Source organism: Microtus pennsylvanicus, chromosome 4, assembly GCF_037038515.1.
Source record: "Microtus pennsylvanicus isolate mMicPen1 chromosome 4, mMicPen1.hap1, whole genome shotgun sequence".
NCBI lineage: Eukaryota > Metazoa > Chordata > Mammalia > Rodentia > Cricetidae > Microtus > Microtus pennsylvanicus.
In genome coordinates this window covers 44,988,916-45,007,138 of record NC_134582.1, presented here as the reverse complement: position 1 = coordinate 45,007,138, position 18,223 = coordinate 44,988,916, and the positions used below count along the sequence as shown (strand labels likewise).

At 46.1% G+C, this 18,223-nt stretch overlaps 1 protein-coding gene across 18 annotated transcripts in view; it reads left to right on the top strand.

Annotated features, from left to right (window-relative positions):
• The window catches only part of LOC142847804 (protocadherin gamma-C4), a 191,244-nt gene that overhangs the window by 98,562 nt on the left and 74,459 nt on the right, over window positions 1–18,223 (top strand). The window contains exon 1 of one of the 18 annotated variants that reach the window (XM_075968893.1): window positions 1,102–3,715. The exons of 14 other annotated variants lie outside the window; for them this stretch is intronic. In XM_075968893.1, coding sequence (XP_075825008.1) covers window positions 1,298–3,715 — 2,418 coding nt within the window. In that variant the 5' untranslated portion in view covers window positions 1,102–1,297. Of the gene's footprint in view, window positions 1–1,101; window positions 3,716–5,579; window positions 8,166–9,468; window positions 12,109–14,446; window positions 17,028–18,223 lie in introns of those variants that run through there. 3 more of the 18 variants (XM_075968884.1, XM_075968879.1, XM_075968895.1) reach the window with 3 other exon arrangements.

The following is an 18,223-nucleotide window of genomic DNA, read 5'->3' as shown; positions in this document are numbered from 1 at the left end:
AAGATCTTTGAAAGAAAAAGGATAAAATTCATACCTGGGGCTGGCCAGTACCTATCTAGAATTCCAATGTTCAAGGGACAAGACCCTGCCTCTTAAAACTATAACAAAATGTCTGAACAATTCAGCCACACTGACTGAAACACTTTTAAACAACCTGTTTCCTCTGTAAAAAGAAGTAAACCTGTGACTTGTGGGTGTGGGTGGGCAGGCAAAACTACAAGTTTGTGGTCCACCTTCTTCACATTACCACATAAACTGCCAAGGAGAAGACACTGTTAATATTGCTATCAATGTTCTGATACAATAAGATACTTGACATAGAAACTTATTCAAAATTCAATGTCAGGGATGGGGTTTAGCTCAAGTGTAGAGCACTGGGCTCACATCCTTTGACTCCCTATACTGAAAAAAAATCACATCACCGTATCTTTGGTTTTGCTTCTGGTGCCTGAAATGCCTGTATATGTTTTCTTCCCATTACGTCGCATTTTAGTAGGCAACCATACAATTTGCTCCTTTTACTTTCTAATTATTTGATGAATTCATTTCTAAATAGCCTAATTAAATTTTCAATAACAATTCTATATAATTAAAAGTACATTTTTTAAAAATTGTTAATAATTAATAATAGACTATCATGTGAGCCTCTGGCTGGATTATAAACTAAACAACATAATAAAATTAAAGAAAATAAAATCTTTCAGTGAATTTTATCAAAAGGAGTATAGTTATCTCCGTGTGAATGAATATCAAAGTTGTGAAATTTTTAAACACGAAAATAAACATTATTCATGCTTTAAGTAGGTATTCTCCTGTTGGAAATAAGTTGCAAATATTATCAATTTAGCTTATTACACTCCCCAGTAGCCTACGAGTTGAGAAGGACTCGGATATAACTCAGTGATGGAGAACTTGTCTAGCATGTGTGAAGCCATGATTTCAATGTCACGCTCTTTCTAAAATAAATGAACAGAGAAATCAAAGGATTAATATAAAATAAAACAATTCAACAGAAAGATACACTTTCTGAGATATTGTAGTGGGTGCAGTAACTTCTTCCGACTCTGAGCGCCGCTGTTCACCTACGAGGAGCAAAACTCCGCCAGAGCCCAGTTGGAATTCTCAGGGTCCAAAGGCTTAGAATCTCTCAGTTCCTGCAAACACTCTCCTGAACTGCAACGAAAATCACCCCGGAATTTAAGGTGCTCCATCTGCGGGAGACACCTTAGCCATAGAAAGAAGAAAAGAAACAGGTGAAACACACACAGCGCGCCCTGCGGATCGTGGTCAGGAGACAATGGCCGCTCAAAGGAATCTCTCAGAGCGCACCAAACTGGTCCTTCTTTTGCTATGGATGCCCTGGGTGTCCGCAGCCCGGCAGATCCGCTACTCTGTCCCTGAAGAACTAGAGAAAGGCTCATTTGTGGGCAATATCTCCAAGGACCTGGGGCTGGAGCCCCGCGAGCTGGCGGAGCACGGGGTCCGCATCGTCTCCAGAGGTAGGTCGCAGCTTTTCTCGCTGAATCTGCGAGGTGGCAGCTTGGTCACAGCCGGCAGGATCGACCGGGAGGAGCTGTGCGCCCAGAGTGCGCCCTGTCTCGTAAGCTTTAACATTCTTGTGGAGGACAGGGTGAAACTTTTTGGGATAGAGATAGAGGTAACGGATGTCAATGACAATGCGCCAAAATTCCAAGCAGAAACTCTAGATGTAAAAATTAATGAAAACGTCGCATCAGGGATGCGTTTTCCTCTCCCGGAAGCTATTGATCCGGATGTGGGCGTGAACTCTCTGCAGAGCTACCAGCTCAGCCCCAATAAGCACTTCTCCCTAGGCGTTCAGAGCCGAGCTAATGGCGTCAAGTACCCGGAGCTAGTGCTGGAGCGCACCCTAGATCGTGAGGAAGAGGCGATTCACCACCTGGTTCTCGTGGCCTCTGACGGGGGTAGCCCTCCTAGATCAGGCACTGTGCTCATCACTGTGACTGTCTTTGATGCAAATGACAATGCTCCAATCTTCACCTCGCCTGAATACCGAGTGAACATTCCAGAGAATTTGCCTGTGGGCACTCAGCTGCTAAAGGTAACTGCCACCGACAAAGATGAAGGCGCCAATGGAGAAGTGACATACTCATTCCGAAAACTGCTGGACACGCAATTGTTGAAATTCCAACTAGACAAAAATACTGGGGAGATAAAAATATCTGAAAATCTAGACTATGAAGAAATGAGCTTCTATGAAATAGAAATCCAAGCTGAAGATGGAGGGGCCTATCTTGCAACTGCAAAGGTGTTGGTTACGGTAGAGGATGTAAACGACAACACTCCAGAGGTGACCATCACATCTCTCTTCAGTCCAGTGGCTGAAGATTCGCCTGCGGGAACTGTCATAGCCCTGGTAAACGTGCATGATTTAGACTCTGGGCAGAATGGACAGGTAACCTGTTCCATCTCAGGGGATCTACCATTTAAATTAGAAAAGTCCATTGATAGTTACTATAGACTAGTGACACAGAGAGCCCTTGATAGGGAACAGGTATCCTCTTACAACATCACTGTAACAGCCACTGATGGGGGAAACCCACCTTTGTCAAGCAAAGCTCACTTCACTCTGCAAGTGGCGGATATCAACGACAACCCTCCCACCTTCTCTCAGGGCTCCTACTTTACCTATATCCCAGAGAACAACCCCAGGGGCGCTTCTGTCTTCTCAGTGACAGCCCTGGATCCCGACAGCAAAGAGAATGCCCAGATCGTTTACTCTCTGGCTGAGGACACCATTGAGGGGACACCACTTTCTTCCTACATCTCCGTCAACTCAGACACCGGCATCCTGTACGCTCTCTGCTCCTTTGACTATGAGCAGTTCCGCGAACTGCGGGTGCAGGTGACTGCTAGTGACAGCGGGAAGCCTCCCCTCAGCAGCAATGCGTCCTTGACCCTGTTGGTGCTGGATCAGAATGACAACTCACCAGAAATTTTGTACCCCATTCCGCCCACCGACGGCTCCACTGGGGTAGAGCTAGCTCCCCGCTCAGCAGAGCTGGGCTACCTTGTGACGAAGGTGGTGGCAGTGGACAGAGACTCCGGACAGAACGCCTGGCTGTCCTATCGCCTACTCAAAGCCAGTGAACCAGGGCTCTTCTCGGTGGGGCTGCACACGGGAGAGGTGCGCACGGCGCGGGCCTTGCTGGAGAGGGATGCCCTCAAGCAGAGTCTGGTGGTAGCCGTACAAGACCACGGCCAGCCTCCTCTCTCCGCCACGGTCACTTTGACTGTTGCAGTAGCTGACAGCATCCCCGATGTTCTGGCGGACTTGGGCGACCTGGAGCCACCGCAGGACTCTGAAACCTCAAGCCTCACCCTCTACCTAGTAGTGGCAGTGGCAGTGGTGTCCTGTGTTTTTCTCGCCTTTGTCCTTGTGTTGTTGGCAATCAAACTTCGGCGCTGGCACGAGTCTCACGCGCTTCAGTCTTCCAGAGATGGATTGAGTGGCCTGCCTGCCTCTCACTATGTGGGCGTGGACGGGGTGCGCGCTTTCTTGCAAACCTATTCGCACGAGGTTTCCCTCACTGCTGATTCCAGGAAGAGTCACCTGATCTTTCCGCAGCCCAACTACGCAGACACGCTCATCAGCCAGGAGAGTTGCGAGAAAAAAGATCCTTTGTCTCTGTTAGATGATTCGAAGTGCCCTGTAGAAGATGCCCCTCTGGTGCCAGTGAGTGCTGATTTTACCTTTTCTTTAAACAGCTATGGTCAGATTTACATTTAGGCTTGAAACCGGGTGGTAGTAATAGTAGATCTCTACTTTAAAACCACTTCCCTCTATTCCGGCGACACAAGCCTCTCGCTGAAACGTTAAAGAGTAGAATCTGGTGGCTAAGACTATTTTGGAAACTGTCATGAAAATCACTGAGATCGCATAAGGTTGTCATGAGTAGCCTTGCAGAACCTTATGTATTGTATTGTACAACATTGACAGTTCCTAAAAGGGAACCTTTTTCATCTGGAAGTGTCTCTTGATTTTTGTGCCCTCCTCAGGGGTCACATGCTGCAACCCTACCGCTTTTGAAAGCAAGTTTGTCAAAAGTAGGTAAATGTCAGAAACAAATGCCTTCACCTCACCAGAGACACAAGCCGAGTTTACCGCTGTTCATTGCGGACATTAAGGACAGTCAATATGTCTTTGCAGTCTTTTCAAACAATACATGAAATACTCATTAGAGATTTTAAGTTTTTAATTGATAGTCGGCCAACAATTCATAACTACATGCTTAGGATCTTTATAACCACAATCATACCCATTAGGCCACTGTCTTTCCTTTTGCCTATAATTATGTAACATCTTACTATATGAGAGATACAGTCTTTTAATATGACTTTCCTGGCCCAACAATTCCAGGAATTTATATGGTTAGATTGAGGAGATTTTTTTTTGTTCTCTTTGTCTTTTTTTCTTCAAAATTAAACATGCCACTAAGTAAAGCTAAAATATAAATACAGATTTGGGAAGGATAATTTGTGTGTTCCTAAGAACAGATGCTAAGCATGTATGATAAGGGTATTTCATCTTTAATGTAAAAGAAAACTCAGAGGAAACCCAAAAGTACTGGGTCAAAACTTTAAAATAAACTAAGAGCTAAGACCAAAGGCAGAACTGGCATTTCTGCAGGGGATCAGAATTTAAGCAAAGATTACATGAAACCCTTCTAAATGATTGATTAGTGGAGGTATTGGTGAGCACATTTAGTTCAAGAAAATTGTTATATATTTTTGTTCGATCTTTGGATTTATTATTACTCTGAAGAAGTTACTAGAACAAGGAGTGCTCTACCGAGTTTGAAAATACAACTGAGACCATAACATTTTTGTGTCAACACTTGTTTAATTGTAGATCCCTGGAAGGTAAGTACACATTCTGGAGTTATAACACTATTTATTCACTGAAACTGTTGTTCTACATCTTTGTCCCACGAGAGTAATAATTATTATTCTGTATGTATTTCAGTTCCATTATTTGAAAAAAGCAATCTTCAACAGAACTCTCTTGACATAAATATCCTATTAAAAATCTTTAGAGCAATGTTGAACATACTGGAGACTGAATACAGCCAGGGTTGCATTCTAAATATGGGTGACGGGGTTTTTGCGTTTTAACTGACAAAGGTTGGGTTGATGACAAAAGATAATTACCCTCAAAAGGAGTGATAGTCAGCTCTTATGGGTGGATGATTTCGGTAATAGTGGGCCATGGGTTAGGGTCTGTGTACCTTCCCTTTCCTTTCTTTCATGTCTTTTTTATTTGAAGAAAATAGTCCTTCAGTCTACCCAAAATGAGAATGCTTTTTACAAATTAAGCATAACATTTAATATTAAATTTTCACAATGGAAACAAAATTAGTAGATACAAATTCAAATATTTTAGCTATCAATTTGCATTTATATAAAATAAAAAATTCCTAAAACTATGAAACGACAGACTGCAATTCCACTCAATGCCTCTGGGTGCCGCTGTCGGCCAGTGCAGGGCAAGCTCCAAAGCCCCGGATCACTCAGTCTCTAAGCTGGAATTTCCTGCGCAGAAAAGAATACATTCCAAAGGGAACTCTCATTCACAGAGACTAAGACACCGATACCCAGTCCCAAACTGGGGTCCCTCTGTCCAGGACGAACGCACCTTCACCTTGGAAGACTGCACTCTATCCTGCTGTGAAGAACCAAAAACCCAGAGAGAACCCGAGCCAACAATGGGAGGGAGCTGCGCGCACAGGCGGCGCCCCAGCCGCCCGCAGGTACTGTTTACACTGCTGCTGCCTTTGTTCTGTCCCGCGCTGGCCAAGCCGGTCCGCTACTCCATCCCGGAGGAGCTGGACCGCGGCTTTGTGGTGGGGAACCTGGCCAAGGATCTGGGGCTCAGTGTCCTGGAAGTGTCGGCTCGGAAGCTGCGGGTTAGCTCTGAGAAGCTGCACTTCAGCGTAGACGCGGAGAGCGGGGACTTACTGGTGAAGGACCGCATAGACCGTGAGCAGATATGCAAGGAGAGAAGAAGGTGTGAGCTGCAGTTGGAAGCCGTGCTGGAAAACCCCTTGAATATTTTTCATGTCGTTGTGGAAGTTGAGGACGTTAATGATCATGCTCCTCAATTCCCAAAAGATGAAATAAACCTAGAAATAAGTGAATCCGTCAGCCCAGGGATGAGAACAATTCTGGAGTCTGCAGAAGATCCCGATATTGGTGTGAATTCACTGAGCAAGTATCAGCTAAGTCCTAACGAGTATTTCTCATTGTTGGTGAAAGACAATCCGGATGGTAGCAAATACCCAGAATTAGAATTGCAAAGGATGCTGGACCGAGAAACAGAGAGCACCCACCACCTGGTGCTGACAGCTCTAGACGGTGGGGACCCGCCCCGAAGTGGCACCATTCAGCTCCGAATCCAAGTGGTGGATGCCAATGATAACCCCCCAGTGTTCAGCCAAGATGTGTACAGGGTCCGCCTTCGGGAAGATGTGCCTCCAGGGACGGCCGTCCTAAGGCTAAGGGCCACTGATCAGGACGAGGGCAGCAATGCAGAGTTCACATACTCCTTCCTGGGAGTGGCTAACAAAGCCCAGCACGTGTTCTCTCTGGATCCCATAACCGGAGATATTGTAACTCGCCAGCCATTGGATTTTGAAGAAGTAGAAACATATACGATTGATGTGGAGGTAAAGGATCGAGGATCTCTTTCTTCACAGTGCAAAGTAATTATAGAAGTTCTAGATGAGAACGACAACAGCCCAGAAATAATCATCGCTTCCCTCTCTGACCAGATTTTGGAGGATTCCCCTTCTGGAACTGTTGTGGCCCTCTTCAAAGTACGGGATCGAGATTCCGGGGAAAATGCAGAAGTCACGTGCAATTTAAGTGGAAACAGTCCTTTTAAGATTCATTCTTCTTCCAATAATTACTACAAGTTAGTAACAGATAGCATCCTAGACCGGGAACAGACCCCGGGGTACAACATCACTATCACAGCCACAGATAGGGGCAAGCCGCCCCTTTCCTCCAGCACAACCATCACTCTGCAAGTCGCTGACGTCAACGACAACGCACCTGTTTTCCAAAAGCACACCTATCTGGTAAACGTACCAGAAAACAACCAGCCCGGTACCTCCATAACCCAGGTCAAAGCATGGGATCCAGATCTGGGACCAAATGGCCTCGTCTCCTACTCCATCATCGCCAGCGATCTAGACCCAAAGGCGCTGTCATCATTCGTGTCCGTGAACCAGGACAGCGGAGTGGTGTTCGCGCAGCGCGCCTTCGACCACGAGCAGCTCCGCTCCTTCCAGCTGACACTGCAGGCGCGCGACCAGGGCTCGCCCGCTCTCAGCGCCAACGTGAGCATGCGCGTGCTGGTGGGCGACCGCAACGACAACGCACCCCGAGTGCTGTACCCTGCGCTGGAGCCCGATGGTTCCGCGCTCTTCGACATGGTGCCTCGCGCTGCCGAGCCCGGATATCTAGTCACCAAAGTGGTGGCAGTGGACGCAGACTCTGGACACAATGCCTGGCTGTCGTATCACGTGCTGCAGGCCAGCGACCCTGGGCTATTCAGCCTGGGCCTGCGCACTGGCGAGGTGCGCACAGCGCGTGCCTTGGGCGACAAGGACGCAGCTCGGCAGCGCCTTCTGGTCGCTGTGCGGGACGGTGGACAGCCACCGCTCTCTGCCACTGCTACATTGCTTCTAGTTTTCGCAGACAGCCTACAAGAAGCATTGCCGGACCTCGTCGATCATCCCTCCCCTTCCGACTCTCAGAGTGAGCTTCAGTTTTACCTGGTGGTGGCCTTGGCCTTGATCTCAGTGCTTTTCCTCCTCGCGATAATTTTGGCCATTGCTTTGCGCTTGCGACAGTCTTCCAGCCGGTCAACCACTGCCTGCTTCGGGTCGGTTCTTAGCTCCAAGTCTCCACCTGTACTTCCACCCAACTACAGTGAAGGAACTTTGCCCTATGCCTATAATTTGTGCGTGCCAGGAGAGCAAGCTAAGCCAGATTTTAATTTTCTCACATCTGTTGGTGATTATCCAGCCGCACAAGATATTCTCAACAAAGATAGCTCCTCCGCACTGTTGGCTAACATTTTAACTACTAGTGTTGAAGCAGACGAGAAGACCTTTAACCAGGTATTTAATCTTATACTTTTTATACGCCGGTACGCCAATGCACTCCAATACAGTAGTGCTATTTTAAGGTTTCGTTTGTGTTTGCTTCTGTTTTTGTTTAGTTTTGAGACAGAAATCTATGTAGTCCTAACTGTCCAGGAATTCTCTGTGTAGACCAAACTGAGCTGGAATTCACAGAGATCTACCTGCCTCTGCTTCCTGAGTGCTGAGAATAAACGCATGACCCAACTGGCCCGCTCTATTTTTGGAGCTTAAAGCGCCTAAGGGAAATCTAGACCAAACCCATGGGTATCACTGTGCTTGGAAGGGATGTGGAAGCGTGACTCGGTGACAAAGCTCACGTGCTTCATGTGGAATATGCGCGGTTCCATCCAGCACACACAACAGGAGGTTTGCTGTGCTTAAATACACTCCTATCCAAGCATATTGAATTATTTTTTTTGAGGGTTGCTTGTGTAGTATGCCCTAGTCCTGGCTTTGATTACTAATTCTCTCCTCCCTCTCCTCCTGCCTCTAACACATGCAAGTATATGAAAATCTCACGTGAGTTTTTCATTAAAAATGCCTTGCAGTTATAGATATGAAATAGTTATATTTTATTACCTTTTAAATGATAACCATAATGCTATTCAAAGTTTAAACGAAACATTTCATCTTTATTTTGCTTGTTAAAAAACAAAAGAATTCACTTTACAAACAACTCTGGTGGGGACTGGAGAGATTGGCTTAGTGGTTGAAAGCACCGCTGCTCTTTGGCAGAGCACCCACAACTAGCGGCTCACCACTGCCTGTAACTCCAGTTCCACCTTCTCCCGGACCTCACATGAACCCACATTCACATATGCGCATACTCACAAAGACACGCGCATACCCACAGAATTCAAACATTAAAATAAAACTTGCATAAAAAGTAATAATAGCCATAATAGCCATGCTGTCCTACCTGCGGATTTTGTGGGCCATGCTGTTTTCACATCCACAGATGTCGTGTCTCTTTCGTCAGCAAAGCCAGTCCAAATGGAATCACAACTAGTCTGCGTATCTCCAGTTCCAGTAGTGTTCCGAAACGTTTTTAATTAAACAAGTTCATTTAATACTTACCCTTTTCATAAGTGCGCTTGACAGATTTTACATCACATCACTATTGTTTGCGATTTTCAACTTCACAAATGTGTATGATCCACGGAAAAGGTGAGTGTGACAATTTCCTCTGCCACAGACACCAGGTTTTTCTTAGGGTTGTAATAATAAGATTGGACTCTAGGCGCCGCTGTTGACCAATCAAGGAATGGAAGAACAAAGCTATTGAGTCCTCCCGAACCTCCACCACACAAAGCTGAAAGGGATGGATACTCACGCGTCTTAATTCTGGAAATAAGAACACCTTCGTTCGCTTCGGGATATATTTTGGATGCGGACATCCTGGAACCTCGTAGACACAAAAGGTGATTCAGAAATAAATAAATAAATAAATAAACCTGCGCAAGACCCCACGGAAGAGAGCTCACACCCGGCCATGGCGAATCAGCCTCAGAGACCGTACTGCAGCGCGCTGGTCCCGCTGTGCATTTTCCTGGGGACCTTGTTGACGTTTGGGGCAGGGCAGATGCGATACTCGGTGCCAGAAGAGACAGATAAAGGCTTCTTCGTGGGCAACATCTCCAAAGACCTGGGGCTGGAGCCCTGGGAGGTTGCGGAACGCGGAGTCCGCATCGTCTCCAGAGGCAAAACGCAGTTTTTCGCTCTGAATCCGCGAGGTGGCAGCTTGGTCACCGCAGGTAGGATCGACCGTGAAGAGTTGTGTGATACGTTGCCCTCCTGCTTGCTAAATTTGGAGATTCTCGTGGAGGACACCCTGAAAATTTACGGAGTGGAGGTGGAAATAACGGACATTAACGATAACGCCCCCAGCTTCCGGGAAGAGGAGGTGGAGATCAAAGTCAGCGAGCAGGCTAGTCCTGGATCGCGATTTCCTCTTCCTAACGCTAGGGATCCAGACGCGGGGATGAACTCCCTCCAGAGCTACCAGCTCAGCCCTAGTAGCTACTTTTCTTTGCAGGTGAGAGGCGGAACCGATGGGGACAAGAACCCAGAGCTCGTGCTGGAGGAAGGCCTGGATAGGGAGAAAGAGGCATCTCACCATCTTCTCCTCACAGCCTTAGATGGGGGAGATCCCATCCGCAAGGGCATGGTTCCCGTTCGTGTGGTGGTCCTCGACGTTAATGACCACACCCCAAAGTTCACACAGTCTGTATACAGAGTGAGTGTACCCGAAAGCCTCAGCTCTGGAACTCGGGTGCTCGTGGTAAACGCCACAGACCCAGACGAGGGTATCAACGGGGAAGTGAGGTACTCGTTCCGGAAAGTGAAAAGCAAAGCTTCTGAAATCTTTCAGTTGAATCCTCAAACTGGAGAAGTTCTAGTCGTAAAGCCTCTGGATTTTGAAAAGTACAGATTCTACGAGATGGAAGTTCAAGGCCAAGATGGTGGAGGCCTCTTGAGTACCGCCACGTTGCTGATCACAGTTGTGGATGTGAATGATAACACTCCAGAGATAACTGTCACCTCTTCCGTTAACTCCTTGATGGAAAATTCTCCTTCAGGTACAGTAATTGCTCTTTTAAACGTTCAAGATCAAGACTCTGGAGAAAACGGTCAGGTCACTTGCTTCATTCCTAGTGGTCTTCCTTTTAAGTTAGAAAAGACTTACGGAAATTACTATAAATTGATAACAAATAGTGAACTGGATCGGGAGCAGGTGGAGAGCTACAATATTACATTAATCGCCAAAGATCAGGGAAGTCCATCCTTGTCTACGGAAACTCACCTCCTGCTGAAAGTGGCGGATGCCAACGATAACCCTCCAGTTTTCACTCACCCCTCTTACTCTGCCTACATTCCTGAAAACAACCCCAGAGGCTCTTCCATCTTCTCAGTGACCGCAGTTGATAGGGACAGCAGAGAAAATGCCCAGGTCACTTACTCTCTGGCTGAGGACACAATCCAGGGATCACCTCTATCCTCTTATGTTTCTATCAACGCAGACACCGGTGTGCTGTATGCCCTGCAATCCTTCGACTATGAGCAGTTCCAAACCCTACAACTGGGAGTGACTGCCAGTGACAGTGGGGACCCACCATTAAGCAGCAATATTTCGCTGACCCTGTACGTGCTGGACCAGAACGACAATACTCCAGAGATCCTGTACCCCTCTCTCCCTACTGATGGCTCCACTGGGGTGGAATTGGCGCCCCGCTCTGCAGAGCCGGGTTATTTAGTGACCAAGGTGGTGGCAGTGGACAGAGACTCCGGGCAGAATGCCTGGCTGTCCTATCGCCTGCTCAAAGCCAGCGAGCCAGGGCTCTTCTCCGTGGGGCTGCACACAGGCGAGGTTCGCACTGCCCGCGTCTTGATGGACAAAGATGCTCTCAAGCAGAGCCTTGTGGTAACAGTACAGGATCACGGCCAGCCTCCCCTCTCCGCTACTGTCAGACTTACTGTGGCCGTGGCTGACAGCATCCCAGAGGTTCTGGAGGATTTGGTTAGTCTGGAGACTCCCGCCAATCCTGACGAGTCAGGCCTCACACTCTACCTAGTGGTGGCCATCACCGCAGTCTCTTGCATCTTCCTCATCTTTGTCATGGTACTACTGGCTCTCAGGCTTCGGCGCTGGCACTCCTCGCGCCTGCTCCAGGCTGCCAGCGGATTGGCTGGCATGCCTCCTTCGCATTTTGTGGGCGTGGACGGGGTGCGAGCTTTTCTCCAGACCTATTCCCACGAGGTTTCACTCACTGCAGACTCGAGGAAGAGTCACCTGATCTTTCCTCAGCCCAACTATGCAGACATGCTCATCAGCCAGGAGAGCTGTGGGAAAAGCGAGCCTCTCTTGATAGCTGAAGACTCAGCTACCATTTTAGGCAAATGTGACCCGACAGATATTCAGGTGAGATAAATTTCTTTGCCTCCCAAATGTTGCTGTTTTGGCACAAGTCTTGAAGGGACTTTTGTTGAGCTGGTTATGAAAATTAGGCTTGGGTGAAAATAAGTACTCTATACATATATAGAACATTTGTCTGCTGGTTTGTGTACCTTACCATCATCAGACTAACATTTTTTTTTCAGAAAGCTTTATCAAAGTCGATTTTTAGTGCTTGCATGTTTTCTTTTGATTTTGTAAGGTTAGCTCTATTCTCTTTGCTTGCTTGGTCGTGCGTTAACTTCAGTACCGTTTGTCTATCGTCATGATCTGTGGCTGTCTATGTAAACTAATTGTGATTTAATTCAACGACTCATAGATTTTATTTCAATTTCACAGCCTCTCTATAGTCTACCATGGTTTGCTTCTAATGTGTAAATTTAACTCAGGAACATGGTCTCTGCAGCGTTTCCTCCTTTATCTACACACTACTTATAGTGAGATTTTCTTCTGAGTACAGAACAGTTCAGTTTTGTTTTGTTTGTTTTTTGAAGGTTGGTGGTGTTTTGGGGTCCTGTTGACTACTTCAATTTTGTGTCGATGCTTCACCCTATCAAAACAGACGCATAACAGGACTTTCTTTGTTGTTCTTAGGCTCCCTATCTATCCTAGTGTGAATTCACTAGATTATTCCAAGAATAACCTGACTGTTGTTGAGTTAATGTTGCTTCCTTTTGTTTTTTTTTTTTACTGTAGTGTTGTGTGTAATGCTTTTTCTTTTTTTCCTGTTTTTTCTTCTCTTGTTCTTTTCTATTTTTCCTTTCCTTTTGTGGAATGTTTTTTAATGTAACAAATTCACATATAGAAATGTTTATCCCATGCTTCTCAGAAAGTTTCAAATTCAGATTTGTTTATATGGTTTGTGGAGAGGGGAGTGGGTGTTTGGATTGCATAAGTGATTGATTCAGTGGCCAATCATGTGCTTAGCATGTAAGACCCTTGGTGAAATCTCTAGCACGAGGAGGGTGGGAATTCTTCTTCCTCCTCTTCTTCTTCTTCTTCTTCTTCTTCTTCTTCTTCTTCTTCTTCTTCTTCTCTTCCCTCCTCCTCCTCTTCCTTTGTGAAGTCTTCTCCTTCTCCTTCATCGTCGTCTTTCATCTAGAAGCCTTGGATTCCAGCTTTCTTTTCTTAAGCTCATTTTTTACTACACTTAAGCATATTCAACTGTGGTAATCAGAAAGAAAAAGCCCTTGCTATCAGAGCCTCAATACTTATCCAGTAATATGCATATTATCTGAAGCAAAGGCAAACAACAAAAAGAGACTTATTTAGAAGATTTAATCACATGAATCACTTCCATAATTAAACTCTACATTCCTATGTCACACCTGGAGATTTGATTCAAGTTATTTGTGCATTAATATTTCCTTTCAAGTTAATGGTTTACACTTAGGAGTTGATCTTAATATAATTCATTGTAAATTTGGTGATTGAGCACAATTCTTCAACTGTTGTTAGTTCTTCCTACATATGCCTAAATTTGTCTTGAAGCCAAGAAGAGTATTTGAGTGTTTTGAGTAGTGTTTATACTTATGGAATTCCAAACTCAAAAAAGAAAAAAATCCTTAAGGTACTACACTTGAACTAGAATTATTCAAAATGCTATGATTGGTAGGGAGAGATTGCACCGTGTTTTAAAGCACAATCTAAACGAGGTGGGGAGCTGTGAACAGAACTCTGAAAGCTGATTTGCAAGTCACTGAAGATTCAGTTAGGATGCACCTTATAGTTCATTTAAATAAAAGGGTAAAAGAGAAAATGCGCTCACGTGTCATGTCATTAAATTCTTAAGGATGAACGAGCATTTAACAATCCCTGTATTGCATCTATATTATAACTAGAAATAATTTATGGCGCTGATCATCTTTATTTCAAATGTGCCCTAAATAGTATGGAGTGCCCTGTCTCTAGCAATTATGCATGTGTCAGGTTTTCCCAAACCACTTGGTGGGGCTATTTTCCACGTGGCCTTGAGAAGAGTCTTGCCTGGCTCCTCCACTGTGTGCATCTCCTCTGACAGGAGAAGACAGGCCTTTTACTCTATCATTGTTTGGTTAATAGCTATGCTACAGATTCCATCTCTGGGGGCTTTGTTCAATAGCAACACTGGAAAACAAATTCTAAACTCAAATTCCTTTGTTGCTTTTGTCCCAATATAGCTCTGTATACCTAATCCCATTGAGTCTGTAAAGGCTTCTGGTTGCAATTTTATGAGTGGACTCTGGGCGCCGCTGTTGTCCAGTTCGCTGTAAGAGCTGACTCCCAGGCTCTACGGGTTGAAATTGTGAACGTTCACCGAAGGCTTAAAGAGTGTGTGTGTGTGTGGGGGGGGGGGGGGGGGACTTGAATCTTCTGCTTATAAAATCAGATTAGAGACTGTGAGATCTTCAAACTTGGAGGGAGCGTTTGGGTTTTCCTCGTGGTGGAAGTAATTCGTGAAGCCTTCCTGCTTCACCCGGGAACCTCTGAGAAGGATGGAGCCCAAAGTGAAACCAGGGAGCAGGACCCGGTGGAGGCAAGTACTCTTTCCGTTCTTGCTGCCTTTGTTCTGCACGGGGCTTTCGGAGCAAATCCGATATTCTATTCCCGAAGAAATGGCCATGGGCTCGGTTGTGGGAAACCTCGCTGTGGACCTGGGGCTGCCTGTTCGGGATTTACGGACTCGAAACCTCAGAGTTATCGCAGAGAAACCGTACCTTACTGTGAACCCTGAGAACGGGAACATAGTTGTGAGCGACAGAATAGATCGAGAGTTACTGTGCTTCCAAAGCTTCCTGTGTGTCCTGCCCTTAGAGATTGTGGCAGAAAACCCCCTAAACGTCTTTCACATCAGCGTGGTGATAGAAGACATAAATGATAATCCTCCCCACTTCCTCCAAAAGAGTATTGTTTTACAAATCAATGAACTTGCAATTCCAGGCACTAGGTTTGGCCTGGAATCTGCCATAGACGAAGATGTAGGACCGCACTCCCTCCAGAGTTACCAGCTCAGTAAGAATGAGCATTTCTCTCTGGTGGTGAAGGACAAGGCTGAAGGCAAGGATGCCCCAGAATTAGTGTTAGAGAAGCCTTTAGACAGGGAAAAGCAGAGCTCCCAGCTCTTGGTCCTGACCGCGCTGGATGGGGGAGAACCAGTACTAACTGGCACTGCTCAAATTCAAATCGTGGTCACTGATGCTAATGATAATCCCCCAGTGTTCAGCCAAGACTCCTACAAAGTCAGTCTTAGAGAGAACGTGCCCTCAGGCACTTCTGTGGTAAAGGTGGTGGCCACCGACCAGGACGAGGGTGTCAATGCAGAGGTCACCTACTTCTTCAAATCAGTAGGAGATGATATTAGAAATAAGTTTATCCTAGATTACCAAAATGGAGAAATTAAATCTGAAGGCCCTATAGACTTTGAAACCAAGAGAACTTATACCATGAGCATAGAGGCCAAGGACGGTGGAGGCATGGCCACAGAATGTAAAGTTATTATAGAAATTTTGGATGAAAACGACAATGCCCCGGAAGCAGTTTTTACTTCGGTGTCCAATTCTATAACCGAAAATGCAGAACTTGGGACAGTGGTGGCTCTGTTCAAAACATATGATAAAGATTCAGAAGAAAATGGAAGGGTGACGTGCTTCATAAAAGAAACGGTTCCTTTTAGAATTGAATCTTCTGCCAGTAATTACTATAAGCTTGTAACTGATGGGGTTCTGGACCGGGAGCAGACTCCAGTGTACAATGTCACCATCGTCGCCACTGATAGAGGCAAGCCACCCCTCTCCTCCAGCACAAGCGTCACGCTGCACGTTGGGGACATCAATGACAATGCTCCAGTTTTCCACCAGGCCTCCTACTTGATCCAAGTGGCTGAAAATAACCCTCCTGGTGCTTCCATTGCACAAGTAAGCGCCTCCGACCCGGATTTGGGGCCCAATGGCCATGTCTCCTACTCTATTATAGCCAGCGACCTGGAACCTAAATCGCTATGGTCCTACGTATCCGTGAACCAGGACAGCGGGGTAGTTTTCGCACAGCGCGCCTTCGACCATGAGCAGCTGCACTCCTTCCAACTGACACTGCAGGCCCGCGACCAGGGCTCGCCCGCGCTCAGCGCCAACGTGAGCATGCGCGTGCTGGTGGGCGACCACAACGACAATGCACCACGCGTGCTGTACCCCGCGCTCGAGTCCGATGGTTCTGCGCTCTTCGATATGGTACCGCGCGCCGCCGAGCCCGGATACCTGGTCACTAAGGTGGTGGCAGTGGACGCAGACTCGGGACACAATGCCTGGTTGTCGTACCACGTGCTGCAGGCCAGTGATCCCGGACTCTTCAGCCTCGGGCTGCGCACTGGCGAGGTGCGCACAGCGCGTGCCTTGGGTGACAGAGACTCTGCGCGACAGCGCCTTCTGGTCGCTGTGCGTGATGGTGGACAGACACCGCTCTCGGCCACAGCCACGCTGCACCTGATCTTCGCTGACAGCCTGCAGGAGGTCCTGCCAGACCTCAGCGATGACCCTCTGCCATCGGACCCCCAGAGTGAGCTTCAGTTTTACCTGGTGGTGGCCTTGGCCTTGGTCTCAGTACTCTTTCTGTTCGTTGTGATTCTGGCCATGGTCCTTCGTCTTCGACAGTCCCACAGTCCTGCAGCCTCAGACTGCTTTCAGTCTGGCCTCTGTTGTAAGACTAGACCAGGGGTTTCTCTCAACTACAGTGAGGGGACTCTGCCTTATTCCTACAATCTCTATGTTGCCTCCAATAGTCAAAAAACATCTCATTTTCTTACCTTAACGCCAGAAATGGTCCCTCCGCAAGATCTTTCAATGCAAGCTTCTGTGGAAGTGAGTGTCACTGAGGAGAACAAGACAGTCTCTGATTCTCTCGCTTCTACCCACGTGAGTTTCAATGTGCCTTTCATTCGCAATTTGTTTAATTTTCATATTCGATTGGAATGATTTTTTTTAACAGGGTCCAGTTGTCGTGGAACTCACTGTGTAGACCAGGTTGGCATTGAACACACAGAGGTCCTCCTCCCTCTGCTGGAATTAAAAGTGTGCACCACCACATCTGGCTTTGAAAGGAATATCTTAAAGCACATTATACTCACAATCTCCTGTTTGATTTGCACAATCTCACTTCCTTTCCTGTCTTTTCTCTATGGGCCAGTAACTGCCACCATTAGGCTTCAGGATTTTGAAATATTTTATCCATATACATCAAAACTCAAAACATAGAATTATTATGGCTCACTGCCGTTCAAGTAATTCTAAACAGTGTGTGTGTGTGTGTGTGTGTGTGTGTGTGTGTGTGTGTGTGTGTGTGTGCCATGTGGAGGTCAGAGGACAACTTTTGGGAGTTGGTTCTCTATTTCTACCTTGTGAGTCCCAGGAACTTAACTCAGATTCAGTTAGGTTGGGCAGCAGGTGCCTTTACCTGCTGAGCATCTCATGCTGAGCTTACTCAAATATAAACTGAACTATACTTTTGTTTCTCTGTAGTTGTTTCTTGGGAGATCAATATCTTGAGCTTATGAGGCTTTTTCTTTATTAATATAAATTGAGAAATGCTATGTACAAAAAGGTTCTCAAATATGATGTGATAATAATTTGGTAATAGTGTTCAGATATATTAAGGGTTCTTTTAATCCCACTTTTATATCTGGTCTTTTCCCACGAGTATCTGTAAGTTTCCTTCCAATTTTATCTTCTGGCTACCAGAGGCTGGAGGCTAGCTCAGTTAGAGTTTATACTTAAGCACTGGAGATAGCTAAGGTCCACTGTCCTGCAGCCATCATCAAACACAGCTTCTAAACACATGAAATATGTCCTCTCCTAGAATCTTTTCTACATTCTGATGTGCTTCTAAATGTACGGCCAATAATTCTCAGTTACTAGAATTAGGTCGGTTACCCAAGACAAGGTAATTTTATAGTATTCTTCAGATCCCTAGTTTTCTTACTAAAGTCTTACTCAACACCAGAGATCTACTGAAATTTTGTCTTATTGGGCAAAAACAGGAAAACACAAACAGCTACTGAAAATAATTTCAAGGAAGTGGGTTTGTAGGTAAAATATGAGAGAACTAAAATGCT